The 19826-nt window shown below is 64.2% G+C and overlaps 2 protein-coding genes across 7 annotated transcripts in view; one reads left to right on the forward strand and one right to left on the reverse strand.

Annotated features, from left to right (window-relative positions):
- The window catches only part of CPSF1 (cleavage and polyadenylation specific factor 1), a 77650-nt gene that overhangs the window by 47057 nt on the left and 10767 nt on the right, over window positions 1–19826 (forward strand). The gene's annotated exons all lie outside the window — the stretch shown is intronic.
- On the reverse strand, window positions 68–11558 carry ADCK5 (aarF domain containing kinase 5). Of its 6 annotated transcripts, none has more exons than XM_050939362.1 (15): window positions 11499–11558; window positions 7222–7322; window positions 5518–5667; window positions 5247–5322; window positions 4685–4885; window positions 3724–3864; window positions 3037–3150; window positions 2594–2725; window positions 2231–2314; window positions 1766–1847; window positions 1472–1550; window positions 1252–1343; window positions 835–950; window positions 605–721; window positions 68–519 (listed from the first exon to the last, which is right to left on the reverse strand). In XM_050939362.1, exons 1-15 carry the CDS (start codon window positions 11514–11516, stop codon window positions 352–354), a joined length of 1671 nt encoding a protein of 556 aa, XP_050795319.1. In that variant the 5' UTR covers window positions 11517–11558; the 3' UTR covers window positions 68–351. The 6 variants fall into 6 exon arrangements, with proteins under 6 accessions (XP_050795319.1, XP_050795318.1, XP_050795321.1 ...); XM_050939361.1 differs by having other exon boundaries at window positions 835–1087; XM_050939364.1 differs by lacking the exon at window positions 5518–5667 and having other exon boundaries at window positions 835–1087.

The raw sequence follows: 19826 nt of genomic DNA on the forward strand, positions 1-19826 counted from the left end.
TTGCTGGGTGAGACGGGTTGGCTGGGGCTGATGCTTAGAGGGCAGGGCCCGGCTGGCGCGGGGAGAGACGCTGGCCCTCCAGCTGCAGTAGGCTGGGTGAAGGGGCAGGTATGCGCCTGGCTGGAGAAGTGGGTGTCCCGGCCCCACTGTACAAGCTGCCAGAAAGCCATGGAGTGAGGGGGCCTGGCTCCCCCCACCCCCCGCTGCTCCCCTTGCAGCACCACTGACCACCCGCTGTGGGGCATCTGCAGGTGCACATACGTTTTATTAGTGTAAGATCCGGCTCTGTGTGGCCCCTGCAGCCAGAGGGAACAGCCCAGGCTCCCGCTGGCAAGGCGCTGCCCCTGGCGTCTAATCCGGCCGGCCTGCGAGGCACAGCAGGCCTGGCTCTGCCTGTCTCCCCGGCGGCTCAGCTAGGCCTGGAGGTACTCGTAGATTTGCTCGCTCTCGGAGAGGAAGCCCACGTAGGCGAGGAAGCGAATGAGGGAGGCCATCAGCCTCATGGAGAACGTCTCCTGCCTGGAGAGGAAGCAAGAGCCAGCATGGAGCGTGCGCCCCCGGATTGAGTCCACCCCCCATGCGGGAGCCCGCACGCCCCCCCTACCTGAGGGCGATCTCGAACTTGAGGCTCTCCCACTTCACCCGGAGCCAGCAGAAGAGGCTGCTGCTGCGGATGCCTGAGGATCTGTGGCCAGTGATCCTGCTCCAGCCCTTCACGGCGCTGTGGGGACAGAGGGGCCAGGTGAGGCCCGAGGCATCACCCTCTGTACTGGGCACAGCCCCACGCCGGCGCAGCGGGCTCAGCTCCGTTGCTGTGGCTGTAGCCCTGCTCACCTCTTGCCCATGACGAAGTAGCGGTCGACGGGGGCGCCCAGGGCGATGTTGATGCTGCGCACCGTGTTGATATTGCGGAAGACGAGCAGCATGGGCCGGGGCAGGTCCTTGAGCACCTGCATGATGCGATCGAAGTGGTGCTGGGCCATGGCCTGCATGTAGAGCGTCTCCTCCCGTGTCAGGATGTTGGCCAGCCTCAGCTGCCCCATGTGGATGGGCCTCTGCATCAGGATCTCGCAGAAGAGGAAATAATCTGGGGCGAGGCCAGGCCTGGCCGTCAGGGGAGCCGGGGCACAGCCCAGGGGCCCAGGCTAGTGGCCGGAGGGTCTGAGTGAACCAGCCCCCCAGCATGGGAATTGCCTGGGGCCCCTCTCATCGTGTCTCCCACGCCCAGAGCCCCCCCAAGCCCCCACTCACCCTTCACGCCCAGCTCGGCGGAGCAGGCCCTCATGCCCGCGTCATCCCGCAGGATGATGGCTCTCCACAGCTTGCACAGTGCCGTCCGGTCTCTGCCACAGGGAGAGGGCCCATGTCACCCAGGGCTGCCTGCCCCATGGGGGGTGGAACCACGTCTCTGCCCGCAGGGGTGGAGACGGGCTCTGGAGTGCTGTGCCCCTGCCCCCTGCTGGGTCCCTACCTCTCACTGAGGAACTCGTAGAGCCCATGATCCAGCAGCACCAGCTGGGCCTTCCCGTCAGGGCCCCTCCGCACCAGCACTGCAATACAGAGTGGGTCACTGCACGGCACCCTGGGCCCGGGCACCCAACCTGCTTCCACCACTGGCCACCTCCCCTCAGCGCTCTGGGCAGGGAGGGACTCCCTGCCCCCGGCCCAGCCTGGGGAACAAAGGCGCCCATGGAAGGCAGTGCCATTATCGCAGCCTCTGTGCTGGGCCAGGGAGACCCTTTCCCTGCTCCCCCAGCCCCCGTACCGTTCCCAGGGTGCGGGTCCGCATGGATGAAGCCCGTGTAGAAGATCTGCTCAGCGAACATCTGGATCAGCTTGTCTGCGGTCTGCAAGAGGGTGAGACGGGGTGAGCCAGAGCGCCCCGAGGTGGCAGAGGGAGTCTCGCCGAGGGGGCTCAGGGCAGGGTACATTGACCAGCGACGGCCCCTCAGCAAGTGCTGTCCTTCAGCCATTCTGCAGTGCTTGCAGAACGGGGGGGCTCTGCCTGCGTGAATGCAGCTGCCTCTGGAGTGAACCGTCTCCACCTCGCAGCCCCCAGGAACGCTACAAGTGGCAGCATGGGGCTGGGGAGCTCAAACATGGCAGCCCTATGCCCGGGGCAGGTTCCCAGAATCCACTGGGACTCTGCCCCTTGGGCCTTACTTCCTGGTCTGCAGTCACCCCAAGAAGCTGGGCTCCCTGCTTTGCCGAACGGCAGCACCTCACTCACGTCTTTGAGGTCCAGCCCCTGCGCCCTGATGCTCTCCACATTGTTGATTTTGCAGCCTTCACAGTAATCTGCTGTCAGGACTCTCTGCGGGGAACAGATGGGGGTCAGGAGGAGCTGGGGCCCTGCTCTCCCAGGGGGCAGCCAGCAGCTCCTCGCCCCTTGCTATGGTCCCAGGGTACAGGCAGGTCCAGGTACCAGGGTGAGGGGGTCTCCTGTGCCCCCTGGGGGGAGGAGCTGCTCTGGTGGTGAGGGGGTGACCCCAGCTCCCTCCCAGGGCTCAACCCACCCGGCCACAGGAGGGGGTGGGGGCTGCAGCCAGACATCCCACCCACTGGCTGCTGGAGATGGGGCCTGCGTCCCCACCTTGCTGCACTTGTCCCAGTGCACCTTGGGGACCACAACGTAGGGGAAGTGGCGCAGGTCCTGGGCACAGCGCTCTGCGTTCCGGCCCTCGTTCTCGAAGTCCAGCTCCTGGGCCAGCGTCCCCTTCAGGTCCTGCGGAGAGGGAGGGCAGGGGCAGGCAGGCTAGCGTGAGCGTTCCCACGCCAAGGTGGGCGCACAGCCCGCAGCATGGGGCACCGACTGCCCCATGTCAACCCTCCACGGGGGGAGCCGCTCAGTGCCTCGGCCTGCCTGGGCCACGGGCCACGGGCAGGCGCTCAGCACCCGAGCCATGCGCAGGGCTGACTGGGCAGGAGCCGGCTAGTGGCCAGGGCAAATGGAGCCTGGAACGCCTGCCCCCGGGCTGGGGTGGCTGCTGCAGCACTAGCTGGGTATCGTCCAAGGCTTTCAGGCGGCGCCGGTACCTTCAGGACCCAGCTGAACCCAAAGCTGGGGTGCATGAACTCGATGATGCGCAGCAGCAGCTCCAGCGTGCGGATGTCCCCGTCGAACCTGTCCCTCAGGTCGATGTACTGCACCTGGGGGGCAGAGACGGGAGCGCACTGGGACCCCGCCTCGGCTGCTGGCTGCCCTGCATCCCAGGGCCCAGAATGCAATTCACCACCCCCAGCCTGGGACCAGGCCCCACCACATGCTGACATGTCTGCCTCGGGTTGGCAGCACCGGGGTCGGGTAGCGTCCCCTGCAGGCAGGGCTCAGACTGCAGCCCCACGGAGCCGGCAGCATCCTGGCTCCGAGTGCTGGGTATCTGTGCCCAAGAGGCTCCCGGCTGGAATCGAGGCCACTCCATGCTAGGTGCTGCACACCCCTGCCTGGGGCAGAGCCCTCATCTCCCTCCTGGCCCCAGCCCTGAGGGAGCAGCTGCTGCAGCCTTCCCATGCAGGTGAGTCCTGGGACTTGCCTCGGGTCCTGGCCTGGCCTCCCCTCCAGCAACCTGAGGCGCCTGCCCCTGCTCCCACCCAGCAACGTGGGGCTGCTGTCAGCCCAGGCTGGGGCCAGGACTCGGGGGCCCCTCTGGCTCCAGGAACCCAGGGGAGGTCCAGAGCCCCAGCGAGGGAGGTCAGCCACACCTGCCCTTCCAGCTCACGCACCTTCACAGCCACCAGGGTGCCATCCTGGAGCCGGGCCTTGTGCACCTGGGCCAGGCTGGCCGCGGCCATGGGCTGGTAGTTGAACTCCCTGAAGAGCGTGTCGGCCGTGGCTTTGAAATCTTCCAGGAACAACTCATCCACCTGCGGCAGGAGACGGGGAGCGCTGGCCATCAGGGAGCTGCCCTCCAGCACCGGCTCGTGCCCAGAGAGGGCAGGGGCAGCCAGAGACGCCACATGCAGGGGCGCTGGTTCTGAGCAGCCCCAAGGCAGCAGAGACCAAACTGGAGTTTCCAGCTGTACCCAGTGTGCTGAGAGTTGGGAGGGTCTGTCGGGCAGGCGTCCCCCTCACCCAGCCTGCAGAAGCAGCCAGCGCCCATGCTCCAGATGGCGGAGGGCCCAGGTGGGTGCTCAGTGGCATCCAGGAGCAGTCAGTGGTGTGCAGAATGGAGAGCTCTGCCCAGCCCACCCCCGGTGAACCTAGGGGCAGAGGAGGCTCCAGGGCTGCCAGCTTGGCCCCTTGCCCTGGGGCCAGTGGTGGTGCGTAAGGAGAGGCCTGTCTCCAGGAGCCCTACAGAGCCCACTGCTCTGCCCCAGGGAGCTGGCCCTCACCTCCCTGTCCCCAGGAGCCCCATGGAGCCGGCCCTCACCTCCCCGCGCCCCGTCCCCAGGAGCCCTACGGAGCCAGCCCTCGCCTCCCTGTGCCCCATCCCCAGGAAGCCCCATGGAGCTGGCCCTCACCTCCCTGCGCCCTGTCCCCAGGGAGCCCGCCCTCACCTCCCCGTGCCCAGGAGACCTGCGGAGCCAGCACTCATCTCCCTGCACCCCATCTCCAGGAGCCCCACGGAGCCAGCACTCGCTTCCCTGCACCCCGTCCCCAAGAGCCCCGCAGAACCTGCTGCTCTGCCCCGGGGAGCCGGCCCTCACCACCCGTCCCCAGGAGCCCCGGGGAGCCGGCACTCACCTCCCCGCAGCCTCTCTTGAGGGCTTGGTCCTCCAGCACGCGCAAGGTGCTGATGTACTCGGGTGGCAGGAGGTGGTTGAAGGCGCACAGACCCTGGCCCAGCTTGATGTACAGGCCCCCGTTGTAGATGGCGCCTTGCACCAGGCAGTCGGCTGCCCGCTGGTGACAGGCTGACATCACCTCCTTGTACTCTGGGCTGTTCTGACGACAGGGACACGCGGCGGGGAGCAGCCATCAGCACGGGGGCAGGGGGCGGGACACGGCCAGCAGGGGGCATATCCCAAGCAAAGAGGGGTAACAGGGCTGTGAGGGAGGGACATGCTCACCAGCAGGGGGTGCTGCACGGCCAGGGAGACGGGAGCTGCCCAGGACCCCAGTGACAGCAGAGGGGCTCCCCCTCTGAAAACCCCTCCAGGCAGCATCTGTGCCCCCCAGCACACTGACCCCATGCCCACCACTGTGGGATCAGGGCGCCGGGCAGTGACCCGTCTGGCTTGGCAGGGGACTGGCACTGGGTCACAGCCAAGGGGCCATGCGGGTCCCCATGTGGCAGGGAACATACCTCATCCACGCCCTGCAGCACCACGTGGGCCGTCCACCAGTAATCCAGCGAGATCTGCATGCCCAGGTGCAGGGACCTGTGGGGACAGGGCAGGATGGCTCAGCAGGCCATGGAAGGAGAGGTGGTGACTGGCCTGGGGCCAGCAGAGAACCCAGGAGTCCTGATTCCCCCTGCAGTGGGGCCTGGGAGCCTACACCTTCCCCAGACCCTAGGGTCACCTGGGCGCCCGTGTAGAGGAAGCCCCTTGTACCCAGGCCCGGCCAACACCCACCTGCCGAAGCGCCCGACACCCTCCACCAGTAGCCGCATCTTCCTCCGCTCCTGGGCATCAGCGAAGCTGTAGCGTGTCCCGGCCGCCAGGGGCAGCCCCAGCCCCGCAGCCAGCAGCACCTTTCGCAGCAGCCCCCTGCGCCAACCCCAGCTGGGGGGACAAGGGGACAGCGGTGAGAGCCCCCCCCATGACCTCCGCCCCCCCCCCCGTGGCTACCACCTCCCTCCCCACCATGGCCACCATGCCCCTTGTGACCACCCCACTCTCTTGTGACCTCTACGGCCCTGGGACCTCCCTGCCCCCCAGTGCAGCAGAGCCAGGCCACACCCTCTCCAAACAGGCCTCGGCTGGCGGCACAGCGGGGCAGCAGTGGGGAGGCTGCCAGGCCTGGGCAGTGCCCAAGCCCCTGTGACATGGAGCCTGACTGGGTCACGCGACTAGCAGGTGAAATGACCCCAGATCTACCTTCACAGACACATTAGAGGAGTCTGTAAATGGTGAGTGGGCCAGTCCGTAGCCACGGCAGAGCCCAGAACCTGGACTGGGAGAGAATTTGCGGCGAATCCCAATTGCCTGTGGGCGCTGCTCGTGTCAGAGGTTCCCTGGGTAACCCGCTGGTCCCTGGCCGGCATTGTCTGCACTAGAGTCTATTGCTCCAGAGATCAGTCAGGGCATTACCGTGTAGGTGGAACCTGGGTGTGATAATGTAACTGGCTCTGTTTCTCACTGAAGTTTGTGAGCTGCCCAATGGAGAATTACCTTGTGCTGGTGAATGCAACTAGTTCTGTGGGTATACACAGGCACTAGGAGGCTTCACTGCAAAGCCCCAATGTTTGTGTGTATACACAACCAATGCGAGGTGAATGCAACTAGTTCCGTGGCTATACACAAAGCTCCACACAAGGAACGCCGGCTGGCCAGAGGCTGTCGCAGCCTGCTGGAGATCTATACAGGAACTCCAGGGCCCTGATCCTGTAGCTCACATCTGCTTAAGCTTCATCAGGGGAAGCTTGAGTTGCAAGACTGAGATGTCCAGCTCCCGTCTGGAGCCCCCTGCTCCTCCTTGTGGAAGGATCAGAACAAACTCTACACATGGACTGTAACCCGAGGAACCGATTCTGGCAAGAGCTTTCTGCACTCAGCGGCTCACCATGTCTGCTAGGAAACTGATCGAAGAGTCTGTTCATATCTGGATGCATAACCAGCTTTTAACCATGATCCCCTCTTGTCTTGTTTTAATAAATCTTAGACTGGTTAATAAGAGCTGGCTGGAAGCTGTGTTTCGGTGAGATCTGAGATATCCGCTGAGCTAGGGGATGATGTGTCCGATCCCTGGTGACTGGTAGAACTTTATACCCAATGGCAATCCTGAGCGTGTCTGACTGGGCTGTCAGGGGGAGCCCAGGGCTGGGTCACTCTCAGGGAGCTCTGTGTTGTCTCCTGGGTCACCACTAAGGTATTAGAGAAGCTGTTTTGTGGCTGCCTGGGTGAATAACCCACCAGTCTTTGCAGTTTGTCCTGCCTGAGCAATCTCAGCGTGCCCCCCTCCCCCCACCATTATATCTGCCCGGCAGGGAGGTGCAGACAGGCCTGAGGTGAGCACCATGGGGAGGAGCGTTTACAACCCACCCAAGTGGGTAACAAGGGGACAGACCCCCCGCCCCTGGGCTGGAGGGCTCCTGGCTCCCTGGGCAAAGGGCTTACCGTTGCATCGGAGGGCTGGCCCTGTGTCTGCAGTGCAGGGCAGGCAGCTGCCAAGGGCACCTCCTCTGCAGCAGGAGGGTGTGAAAGCGGCAGAGCTGCACCTGGGGGTCAAGGTGCAACGATTAGTGGGACTCTGACAGTGCTGGCGAGGAGCAGCCGCCCCGGCACTGACTGCGGAACTCACTGCCACTGGGCAGCATGGAGCTGCCAGGGCCCAAGACATTCCCAGGGCACCAGCCAGAGCTTCCCCCATCCCCAGCTGCTCCCAGGGAAACACGGTGAGGCCCAGAACTGGGGGCATGCCCATCCCACCATGCCCGGCTGCACCGCAGGCCACGCTTCTCGTGAGGGCAGCTCACGGCACCCAGAACGTGCCCGACACCTGCCATCAGAGCCACAGCGTCCCAGAGCGCAGCACCAAGACCCCATGGCACTGGCAACCGCCTGCCACCTTGACAGCACAGCTGCAGCCAGCGGCTGTTTGTGACCACCACCCACAACTGTGCAGAGCAGTGCACGAGGACTCACTAGTCCAGCCTCCCACCCTCCCCGGTGCATACTGCAGTGACGTACCCCCGGGCACAAGACAAGCAGCAGAGCACTGAACCAGGGTGACAAGCTGTCCTGATTTATAGGGACAATCCCGATATTCGGGGCTTTGCCTTACACAGGCTCCCATCACCCCGCACCCCGTCCTCATTTTTCACACCTGCCAGCCGGTCACCCTACAGCAGAACCCAGGAGTCCTGCCGAGCAGGCCCCCTTCCCACCAGCTGCCTGCACCGGGGCACAGGAGGTGAGGACGCAGCGAGGTGGAGGCAGTGCGTGCCGCCTGCTTGAACCCTTGGGATCAGCACTGCGTTGTCACGCTGTGCAAACGGGGGTTGTGTTGCAGGCACATGCCGGGGAGCAGATTGCCTCAGCCCCTGGGGAAGGCAGAAAGCAGGCACTGGCCGGGGTCTGGGCCGGCCTAGGAGAACGCGTCCCCCCCAGGAGCCCGAGCAGCGCAGCCCGCACGAGCCCCACGGCGCGGAGCCGCCGGCCAGCCACACGCGGTAACGAAGAGGAGCCGCCGCCCGGCTGTGCTTTGGTCTGTTCTTCAAAAGGTTCTAGAGACCAAACAGCCGCTGGAGCCAAACACTGGCCCAAAGCCCGAGCAGCACAACGGGGTGGGAGGGCAAAGCTGGGGGGAGGGGTCGGGTCCTGTCCCCGGAGTGGTGGGTGAAGCAGGGAGAGGGGGGTTGGGTCCTGCCCCCAGGTTGGTGGGTGATGCCGGGGTTGGGTTCTGCACTCAGGGTGGTGGGTGAAGCAGGGAGAGGGGGGTTGGGTCCTGTCCCCAGGTTGGTGGGTGATGCAGGGAGAGGGGGGTTGGGTCCTGCCCCCAGGGTGGTGGGTGATGCTGGCGAAGGAGGGGTTGGGTCCTGCCCCCAGGGTGGTGGTTGATCCTGGGGAAGGAGGGGTTGGGTCCTGTCCCCGGGGTGTGGGTGAAGCAGGGAGAGGGGGGTTGGGTCCTGCCCCCAGGTTGGTGGGTGATGCCGGGGTTGGGTTCTGCCCCCAGGGTGGTGGGTGATGCCGGGGCAGGAGGGATTGGGTCCTGTCCCCGGAGTGGTGGGTGATGCCGGGGGAGGAGGGGTTGGGTCCTGCCCCCAGGTTGGTGGGTGATGCCGGGGTTGGGTTCTACGCTCAGGGTGGTGGGTGATGCCAGGGCAGGAGGGGTTGGGTCCTGTCCCATAGGGTGGGGCCCAGCTCTGGCCGTTGTCTCTCGCCACAGCATCATGTGACACAAAGAGGGGGGGCCCGCCCCCATGGCACCCGCTTTATCCCCTTCCAGGCCCTGGTGCCACCAGGCTGCTGCTCCGCACCGGGCTGTGGAGGGCCAAATAAAGTGATCTGGGGACCCGACGTGGCCCTGGGGCTGCCCATTCCTGGCACAGGGTCGCTGGCACAGTGCCCAGCCTGGACAGTCCCTACCTCCGCCCCCAGGAGCCGGCAGGCGAAACCAGCTTCCCCCCGTGGGCGCTGACTGCACAACACCCGGCTGAACCACGGGCTCACCACCCTGGCTCCTGCCTTCGCGCCCTCCCCAATGCCACCCAGCCAGAGGAGAGGCGGCAGATCTGCCACCCTGGGCAGCACCATGGGGGCACCCCCCGTCCCTGTCTGGGAGCCCAGCACGGGTACTCGCAAGGAGCAGGCAGCTGTTTCCCCATTTCCAGCCTCAGGCCGGATTAACAACTTGTCCTTGAGTGAGGGAGGGAACATGAAATCAAGGGGCCTCCCGCCTGTCCCATGGCAGAGCGCTTCAAGGCTGCAGCCACAGCCCCCTCTCCTCCCTCCGGCGCAGCCCCCCAGCCGGCCTTGGCAAGTCGCCTTCAGAAATCTGTTTCCCAATCAGCCTCAGGGTGTTTTTCCAGTGCCAGGCACGCTGGGCAGATCTGGGGCCCGGGCGCAAACGGCCTCCCCTGTCCCGGGAGCGAGGGCTCTGAGACACCAGCCCTGCCTGGCAAGGGCCCCCGGTGCCGTGTCCCAGCTGGGGCAACCTCTGGGGCAGACCAGGCCTGGGGAGCCCAGGCTGCACCGCCCGGGAGCAGGCATCTGCCTCCCTTGCCCTGTCCACACTAGCTGGCCACAGGGGCTGCCTGCCACACGCTAGCCCCGTGGTCAGGGCGGGGCAGAGACCGACTCCCGAGGGCGTCTATGCCAGGACGGGGCGTGGGGGGCAACTGGCAGCACAGAAGCTTGGGGCTCTTGGACTGTGGGCGCCTGGGCTGGTGCAGAACCTGGCACCATGGGGTGTGTGTACCGCAATGCACATAACACCCAGCACTGGGGGCTGGGGGGGGGGCGGTACCGTAATGCACATAACACCCAGCACTGGGGGCGGAGGGGGGGGGCGGTACCGTAATGCACATAACACCAAGCACTAGGGAAGGGGGGTGGGGGGGTGGTACCATAATGCACATAACACCCAGCACTGGGGGCGAGGGGCGGTACCGTAATGCACGTAACACCCAGCACTAGGGAAGGGGGGGAGGTGGTACCGTAATGCACGTAACACCCAGCACTAGGGAAGGGGGGGGAGGCGGTACCGTAATGCACATAACACCCAGCGCTGCGGGCGAGGGGCGGTACCGTAATGCACATAACACCCAGCACTAGGGAAGGGGGGGGCGGTACCGTAATGCACATAACACCCAGCACTAGGGAAGGGGGGGCGGTACCGTAATGCACATAACACCCAGCACTCAGGAACCACAGGTGTGTGTGTGAGGGGGGGAATATCGTGAAATGCGCATAACACTCAGCACTCAGGGGGGGAGGGGCGGTACCGTAATGCACATAACACCCAGCACTGGGGGCCGGGGGGGGGGGGGGGGTGGAAGTACCGTAATGCACACAGTAATGGACCTAATAATCAGCCCTGGGGAAGCAGGGGGAGGGGTGGTACCGTAATGCACCCAATAAAGAGCCAGCAGGAGGTACGGGGGGGGGGGGGGTTGGGAGGGTACCGTAATCATACAATATGCAGCCCTTGGGAAGTGGATGGCGGGGGTCTGGGGGGACCGTAATGCACACAATAGCCAGCCCGCTGGGGCGATACCGTAAATCCAGTAGCCAACCCGCGGGAAGCACGGGTGGGGGAGAGGGGTGTGTGTGTACCGTAATGCACCTAATAATGTGCCCGCGGGAAATACCGAGGCGGTACCGTAATGCACACAATAGCCAGGCTACTTGAAGCACGGGGGGGGGGGGGGGAGTACCGTAATGCACACAAAGGACAGCCCGCGGGGGCGATACCATAAACCCAGTAGCCAGCCCGCGAGAAGCACGCGGGGGCGATACTGTAAACCCAGCAGCCAGCCCGCGAGAAGCACGGGGGGGAGGGGGAGTACCGTAATGCACCCAATAACGAGCCCGAGGGATGTACCGGGGCTGTACCGTAATGCACACAATAGCCAGCCCACGTGAAGCACGGGGTGGGGGGGAGAAGTACCGTAATGCACACAAAGGACAGCCCGCGGGGGCGATACCATAAACCCAGTAGCCAGCCCGCGAGAAGCACGCGGGGGGGTACCGTAATGCACCCAATAACGAGCCAGCGGTACCGTAATGCACACAATAGCCAGCCCGCGTGAAGCACGGGGTCGGGCGGGGGCGATCCCGTAAACCCAGCTGCCAGCCCCGGCCGCCTCTCGCCCCGCTGCCAGGGGGACCCAGGCCCCGGGGTCCGGTCCCGGCAGCCCCCGCCCAGGCCTGGGGCCCGCAGTTCTCCTCACCGTCCGCCGCAGCTCCATGACCGCCGCTGTCAGCGCCCGCTACCGCCGCCACGGGCCCCCGGGACTCCGCCCCCTCACTCACCTGCGCGGTGATTGGCCCGCCCGCCCCCAGGCTCCACCCCCTCCACCAGAGCGAAAGCCGATTGGGCCGCCTGGATATCGGCGCCTCTCCTGCCCCCTCTGACAGGACCCTGCGGATCCAGGCCCCGCCTCCATCCTACACAGCGCTCGCTGATTGGCCCGCACGCCCCCTTCGCTGTGGTGGGCAGAATGGGCGGTGCCCTGAGCTGGCTCCGCCTCCGGAGCTGGAAGGGCGGGGCTGGTCCCGCTCCGCCCCGCCCTTTGTGGCCGGGAGTTCCGCAGGCCGCGGCTCTGGCGGCGGGGGCTGGGCCTGGCTGGGGCTCATGGTGGAGCCTGGGGTGTGTTCCCACGTGTGGTGCCTGCACCCTGCACAGCACCCAGAGAGCCGAGCCCCTTTGATTGCTGGCCCCTGGCTGGGGCTGGGGCTGGGCCTGGCTGGGGCTCATGGTGGAGCCTGGGGTGTGTTCCCACGTGTGGTGCCTGCACCCTGCACAGCACCCAGAGAGCCGAGCCCCTTTGATTGCTGGCCCCTGGCCGGGGCTGGGGCTGGGCCTGGGCCTGGCTGGGGCTCATGGTGGAGCCTGGGGTGTGTTCCCACGTGTGGTGCCTGCACCCTGCACAGCACCCAGAGAGCCGAGCCCCTTTGATTGCTGGCCCCTGGCCGGGGCTGGGGTTGGGGCAGGCATGACGGGTTGTGTCTGTCCTGAGGCTCACATGGCTGCTCTCACTGCGATCTCTGAACAACTCCTGTCCCAAGCAATCCCCCGGCCACCCTCCGTCCTGGAGTGGAGGTAAAAGCGCTGGAGTCAGCCGGGGGGACGTGAAAGCCGTGCTGGAGCTGGTATCTGTGGCCTGGAGCTGAGCTCCGCATGTGACACTCAGCACAGCGAGCCCCAGGGCAGCTAGGGTTCGGCTCCTGGGGAATAGCCACCTCCTGTGCTCGGCCTCCCCATCTGTCCCCGTTTGCTTGTCTCAGTGGGACCTGGACGGTTTCTTGGGTTCCTGGGCCAGGCCAGTGCAGGGGGCTTTGAGGAGCGGCAGGAGAAAGCCCATAACCTGGAACTAGGCTCTGCTGAGTGTGGGGTTAGTGCTGAGGCTGGAGCAGCGGGCGATGCTCTCCCGGTGACCCATGCTGCTGAGCAGACAGGCGGCTATGCTCTGCCGCAACTGGAGATCTGCCAGGGCGTGTGGCCTTGTTCCCACAGGGAATGAATTACAGCAATTCAGCCCGGAGGCTGAGAATGTAGCTGTGAGTCACCAGGGCCGTACTTCCACGCTGGGGGCCTCTGTCCCAGGAAGCAGCGACTCCGATCAGGATTGCGGGGGGGATGGTGGATAATCAGCTGAACATGAGCGACTGGTGTTCTGCTGTGTGCTGGAGGGCTAACGGGATCCTGCCGCTTAGGAATGGGAATCCCGGGGAGGAGCAGAGAGGTTTTCCCTCTGCGTTCAGTGCTGGGGCGAGTGCTGCTGGGACCCTGGGTCCAGTTCTGGTGGCCCCGATTCAAGAAGGATGTTGGTAAATTGGAGAGAGGTCAGGGAAGAGCCACGAGAATGATTAAAGGGTTAGAAACCTGTCTTACAGCGAGAGACTTGGGGAGCTCTGTCTATTTAGCTGAACAAAGGGAAGGGTATGGGGGATTTGATCCCAATCTGTGAGTACCTGCCTGGGGAACAGAAATGTACGAATGGGCTTTTCAGTCTAGCCGAGGAAGGTCTAACGCCATCCAGTGGCTGGAGATAAACTCAGACTGGAAACAGGGAGTGAAGTTTTAGCAGTGACAGTAATTCACCCCTGGACCAACTTGCCCAGGGTCCTGGTGGATTCTCCATCAATGGCCACTTCGAAACCCTGCCTGGCTGCTCTGCTCTGGGAATGATCTAGGAGCAGATCTCTGGCCTGGATGGTCACACTGGTCCCGTCTGGCCATGGAATCTGGGTATCTCTGGGGCCAAGTCCGTGTCTACATTACGTGTGGCACTGTGATTGGAGCAGGGGCTGAGGAATCTGTTCACTCGTATTCCCACTGAACTGGCCCACGGGCTGCTAACCAAGCCGAGGAGGGAAGCCACTTGCCTGGGCAACCCCCAGCCAGGGACTAGGCTGCACTTGGCTGGAATCCCAGGGGCCATGGCTGGTCTAAGACGTTCAGGCTGTGGGCTTGGACTGGAAGCTGAGGACAGAGACCTTGCAGCGACCCCCCTGCTGTCAGACGCGACCGGTGTGGTGCTCTGCTCTGTTCAATGTTGATATCAGTCGGCTACGTGCGTGTTCCCTCTGTGTGCTGCCCTGGCTCTGTGCCGATCGCTGACACAGCAAACCTGAGAGGACCCCCAATGACCACAGACTCTAGTAAGGTACGAAGGCACCTGGCCAGGTTTATTGTCAAACGAAGTACAGTAGGAGTTTCCTATAGACTCTTCAGGACATACTATGAATATGTGCCCCCGGCAATGGACCGGCTCAGTCAGTGGCGGGACTTTCCACTGCCCCCTAGGCTGGACAACGACATCCACTCGAGGATACATTCTTATACACAGGTGCAAAGAGATTACTTGTCATTCCTGTCGCACTGAGGTACAGCCCCTCTGTTGGGGGGTTGCCTTCTCCTGGCACAGGTTGTTTCTAACAAACTCTCCAGTGTATTGTCCTTTCATATCCTATTGTCTCCACTGTATTGTCCTTCCATATGGCCTATCCATCAAATCGTCTATCCATCATATTGTTCTTTTGTACCGTCTTTAGGCTGGGGCTACCTGTTCCTTGTTATCTGTGTGGGATGTTCGAACCCAGCTGTTCTGGTGCCGTCTTGGCACATATTCATTGTATTAGTGACTTCTGGTAGCCCTCTCCTTGCCAGCTTCGGTGAGCGGGACCTGCCTCTGGCTCACAGCCCAGCTTTGCTTAACAATGGCTTGACTATTACTCTAGTTCAGGCCTCATACCGGGCCCTGATACCAAGGGTTTTTGTCCCATGGACTCATCTTACTACACCCCTGTCCCCCCACTCCCCAGGGAATGATTCTGTTACAATGATTCTGTGTGGTGGGAGCTGGCCCATTTCAAAGGCCAGAGCAGAGCCCTGCAGAAAGAGCCCCACGGCCATAAGGAGCCCCCCAGCCAGCCAGCCCTACGTGTCCTGGATGATTTCGCTGTCTCCAGCAAGGAGGCGAATCCAGCCAGCAGCAGGCAGCACCCACTGCTGGAGGCCGGGCCTGGGTCCCTGACTGATCGTCTTGTGTGCATGCTCACCAAGGCCACAGCTCCAAAAATGGGTCCTGATTTTTGGTGGATGACCTCCACCCCTGAGCAGTGCCAGGAACCCCTGGGCCTGACCTCCACCCCTGAGCAGTGCCGAGACCCCTGGGCCCAACCTCCCCCTCGAGCAGTGCCGGGACCCTCTGGGCCTGACCCCCCCAGCAGTGCTGAGACCCCCTGGGCCTGACCTCCACCCCTGAGCAGTGCTGAGACCCCCTGGGCCTAACCCCCCCCCCCGCAGGAGCGGTGCCAGGGTTTTTGGTGCCCTAGGCGAGGGTCCTTCTGCGCTTCCAGTCGGCGGAAATTTGGCGGCAAGGGGGAGCCTTCCGTGCTCCCAGTCTTCGGGGCACTTCAGCGGCGGGTCCTGGAGCGAGTGAAGGACCCCCCGCCGCTGAATTACCACCGAGGGCGGCAAAATGCTGCCCCCCAAATCCTAGTGCCCAAGGCGACCGCCTAGGTCGCTTAAATGGAAGTGTTGGCCCGCCCCCCCCCCCAGCAGTGACGAGATCGCCTGGGCCTGACCCTCCCAGCGATGCCAAGTGCCTGCAGTGCCCAGTACAAGTTGCACGTACCCAGCACCTTTGACACAGCCCCCCAGCACCCCGTGTCGGGCACCGCGCGTCCCTGGGAGCATAGCTGTGCCCCCCGCAATGCTGCAAAGCTTCCATCCCGGGTCGGCCCATCACCTCCCCCTCTCGGCCCAGGCCCTCGAGCCCTGCCCTGGGCACAGGACGGGCGGACCCGGACTCCTGGGTCCCGGGCTCTCCAGCGGCTCGGCTCCCTGCCAGGGCTCAGGCCCGTGGTCCCCTTTTCGATGCTGCCATCTAGTGGAGGAATTGGGGGTGGCGTCCCTAAGCCTCCCCTGCATGGGCTCTCGGGGTGCGCTGGTTTAATCCAGCCCTGTCCCAACGTGCCTGGCGCTGCACTGGCCAGGCAGTGAGTCCCTGGAGCCCAGCCCTGTCCCAACGTGCCTGGCACTGCACTGGCTAGGCAGTGAGTCCCTGGAGCCCAGCCCTGTCCCAACGTGCCTGGCGCTGCACTGGCTGGGCAGTGAGTCCCTGGAGCCCAGCCCTGTCCCAACGTGCCTGGCACTGCACTGGCCGGGCAGTGAGTCCCTGGAGCCCAGCCCTGTCCCAACGTGCCTGGCGCTGCACTGGCCAGGCAGTGAGTCCCTGGAGCCCAGCCCTGTCCCAACGTGCCTGGCGCTGCACTGGCCAGGCAGTGAGTCCCTGGAGCCCAGCCCTGTCCCAACGTGCCTGGCGCTGCACTGGCCAGGCAGTGAGTCCCTGGAGCCCTACTCTGTCCCAACGTGCCTGGCACTGCACTGGCCGGGCAGTGAGTCCCTGGAGCCCAGCCCTGTCCCAACGTGCCTGGCGCTGCACTGGCTGGGCAGTGAGTCCCTGGAGCCCTACCCTGTCCCAACGTGCCTGGCACTGCACTGGCTGGGCAGTGAGTCCCTGGAGCCCAGCCCTGTCCCAACGTGCCTGGCACTGCACTGGCGGGGCAGTGAGTCCCTGGAGCCCAGCCCTGTCCCAACGTGCCTGGCGCTGCACTGGCCAGGCTGTGAGTCCCTGGAGCCCTACTCTGTCCCAACGTGCCTGGCACTGCACTGGCCGGGCAGTGAGTCCCTGGAGCCCAGCCCTGTCCCAACGTGCCTGGCACTGCACTGGCCGGGCAGTGAGTCCCTGGAGCCCAGCCCTGTCCCAACGTGCCTGGCGCTGCACTGGCGGGGCAGTGAGTCCCTGGAGCCCAGCCCTGTCCCAGCGTGCCTGGCGCTGCACTGGCCGGGCAGTGAGTCCCTGGAGCCCAGCCCTGTCCCAACGTGCCTGGCACTGCACTGGCTGGGCAGTGAGTCCCTGGAGCCCAGCCCTGTCCCAACGTGCCTGGCACTGCACTGGCCGGGCAGTGAGTCCCTGGAGCCCAGCCCTGTCCCAACGTGCCTGGCGCTGCACTGGCCGGGCAGTGAGTCCCTGGAGCCCAGCCCTGTCCCAACGTGCCTGGCGCTGCACTGGCGGGGCAGTGAGTCCCTGGAGCCCAGCCCTGTCCCAGCGTGCCTGGCGCTGCACTGGCCGGGCAGTGAGTCCCTGGAGCCCAGCCCTGTCCCAACGTGCCTGGCGCTGCACTGGCCAGGCTGTGAGTCCCTGGAGCCCTACCCTGTCCCAACGTCCCTGGCGCTGCACTGGCCGGGCAGTGAGTCCCTGGAGCCCAGCCCTGTCCCAACGTGCCTGGCGCTGCACTGGCCGGGCAGTGAGTCCCTGGAGCCCAGCCCTGTCCCAACGTGCCTGGCATTGCACTGGCGGGGCAGTGAGTCCCTGGAGCCCAGCCCTGTCCCAGCGTGCCTGGCACTGCACTGGCCAGGCTGGGAGTCCTGGGAGCCCTGCCCGGTCCCAATGTGCCTGGCACTGCACTGGCCGGGCAGTGAGTCCCTGGACCCCTGCCTTGTCCCAAAGTGCCTTGAACTGCACTGGCCGGGCAGTGAGTCCCTGGAGCCCTGCCCTATAAAGTGCCTGGCACTGCACGGGCCGGGCAGTGAGTCCCTGGACCCCTGCCTTGTCCCAAAGTGCCTTGAACTGCACTGGCCGGGCAGTGAGTCCCTGGAGCCCTGCCCTATCCCAAAGTGCCTGGCACTGCACTGGCGGGGCAGTGAGTCCCTGGAGCCCAGCCCTGTCCCAACGTGCCTGGCGCTGCACTGGCGGGGCAGTGAGTCCCTGGAGCCCAGCCCTGTCCCAACATGCCTGGCGCTGCACTGGCCGGGCAGTGAGTCCCTGGAGCCCAGCCCTGTCCCAACGTGCCTGGTGCTGCACTGGCCGGGCAGTTAGTCTCTGGAGCCGTGACCTGTCCCAATGTTCCTGGCACTGCACTGGCTGGGCAGTGAGTCCCTGGAGCCCAGCCCTGTCCCAACGTGCCTGGCGCTGCACTAGCTTTGCAGTGAGTCACTGGAGCCCAGCCCTATCCCAAAGTGCCTTGCACTTCACTGGCCGGGCAGTGAGTCCCTGGAGCCCAGCTCTGTCCCAAAGTGCCTGGCACTGCACTGGCCAGGCAGTGAGTCCCTGGAGTCCAGCTGTGTCCCAACGTGCCTGGTACTGCACTGGCCGGGCAGTGAGTCCCTGGAGCCCAGCCCTGTCCCAATGTACCTGGCAGTGCACTGGCCAGGCAGTGAGTCCCTGGAGCCCAGCCCTGTCCCAAAGTGCCTTGCATTGCACTGGCCAGGCAATGAGTCCTCTGGGGGCTTTGTGCCCAGTGGGGGTGTCTCTGCCCCACAGGAGGGCAGGGATGGGTGTGACCTGCTGGACCTAGGATGGGAATGCTGTGAGGCCTGTTGTGGTGACAGGTTCCATGTCTCATTGGCCCTGCCCTGAGCCATTCCTGCCTTGGGGGTGTTCTCATGCCAAGGTCACCCCCCACCCCTGGCACTGCAGGGCCACCCTAGGCGGGAAGTGGGGCCGGCTGATGGGCGATGGTCCTGAGCCAGCCGAGCTGCAATCTAGTCGCTCTCTCCACTGCCTGGCTGCCCTTTGCTCGTGCTTGTGGCTGGCGATGTTTGACGGGGCTGGTTTATGTTTCTCTAGGATCTCCCACTCTGAGCGGCTGAGCCCCTCTCCCCTCGTGCACCGCCTGGCGACTCCGCCAGGTGCCCCCTGTCATGGAGTCCCCGGGCGCTGCTCTGGAAATGCTCCCCACCAAGCCAGTCAGGACTTTGGGGAGCCTCCTCTCCCTTGGAGCAGACTTGTTCAGGGCAAGATGCTCACACGACTTCACCTCCTGGGTCTCTCCTTGGAGCATTCAGCATCCTCTGCCCCTCCGTGCACTTCCCACAGGGAGCCTGCCTCAGTGGGGTCCTGGGGAAGCCACAGGGTCCTGCACCCCCACTTCACAGTCAGACGTGACTCTCAGCCAGCCAGTAAAACAGAGGTTTATTCGATGACAGGAACAGGGTCTAAACCAGAGCTTGTAGGTACCGCAAACCAGACTCCTCGGCCGGGTCCATTCTGTGGGGCAGTGAGCCAGACCCCCACGTCTGCACTTCAGTCCTTGTCCCCAGCCAGCTCCAGACCTCACCACCCCCTGCAGCCCCTCCTCTCTGCTCAGCCCTTTTCCCAGGCCAGGAGGTCACCTGATCCCTTTGTCTCCAACACCTTCAGCTGGCACCTTTGCAGAGGAGGGGCCCAGGCCATTAGTTGCCAGGAGACAGAGTGCCAGGCATTTAGGTGCACTGGCCCCTTCCTCTGCAGCAATCACACACCCTTATCCACCACCTGGATACTTAAGAGCTACCTAGGGGACACTGAGGCACCAACACAGTATTCAGAGCAAACATTAAGAACATTCCCAGTTCGCCACACCCCCCGCGGGCTCCCGCTCCCTCATATTTCATCCACCCTCCCCTGTTTCTGGCTGAAGATGCTGACCATGCCCTGAGGACATGGGCAGGTCCCTGTTACCCGCATACTCTAGGGCACCCCACCTTTACCCTTCCATGGGCTCAAGGCGTAACCTGGTTCACCTGGGCCCCCAACCCCGTTACCCAGTTCCTAGGGCTCAGGGCATAATCTTCTGTGGGGTTTGTGGGGCTTTTCCCCAGTGATCGCGCCTCACACAGCAATATCCTTAACCTCTAGTTATTAACAATCAGCAAAACCGAACACACACGCCGAGCACACAGTGCTCGCCGCTCCCCATGAGACAGAGACACTTTCCCTGCTGGCCAGTCAGGAGCAGGTCATCCGGGGACTGCAGTTGCTGCCCGGGGTCATTGGCAGGCATTGAGGGCTGGCAGCTCTGATCCTGGGCTGGGTCCTGTGGTTGATTCGCAAAGAATTTCCTCTTGGACCCCAGTTTAGCCAGTGAAACCTGAGTCCTGCTTAGCTGTGTCGTAACCAGTCATTTAAAAGTACAACACGGTATTGCTCACCAGTCCTGCCCCCTTCACTCCCCACCACCTCAGCTGATTTACACCTTGCAAGGTTAGCCATGCAACAGCCAGAACC

This window comes from Gopherus flavomarginatus, chromosome 2 (assembly GCF_025201925.1).
Source record: "Gopherus flavomarginatus isolate rGopFla2 chromosome 2, rGopFla2.mat.asm, whole genome shotgun sequence".
In the NCBI taxonomy this organism is placed as follows: Eukaryota; Metazoa; Chordata; order Testudines; family Testudinidae; genus Gopherus; species Gopherus flavomarginatus.

Bases quoted from the DNA above. Each gene is read 5' to 3' on its own strand.
- ADCK5 (XM_050939361.1), bottom strand. The intron at 1,088-1,251 runs GTGAGTGGGGGC...GCCTCGCCCCAG, and splicing joins CGCCGAGCTGGGCGTGAAGG to ATTATTTCCTCTTCTGCGAG. The intron at 520-604 runs GTAGGGGGGGCG...CTTCCTCTCCAG, and splicing joins AAGTTCGAGATCGCCCTCAG to GCAGGAGACGTTCTCCATGA.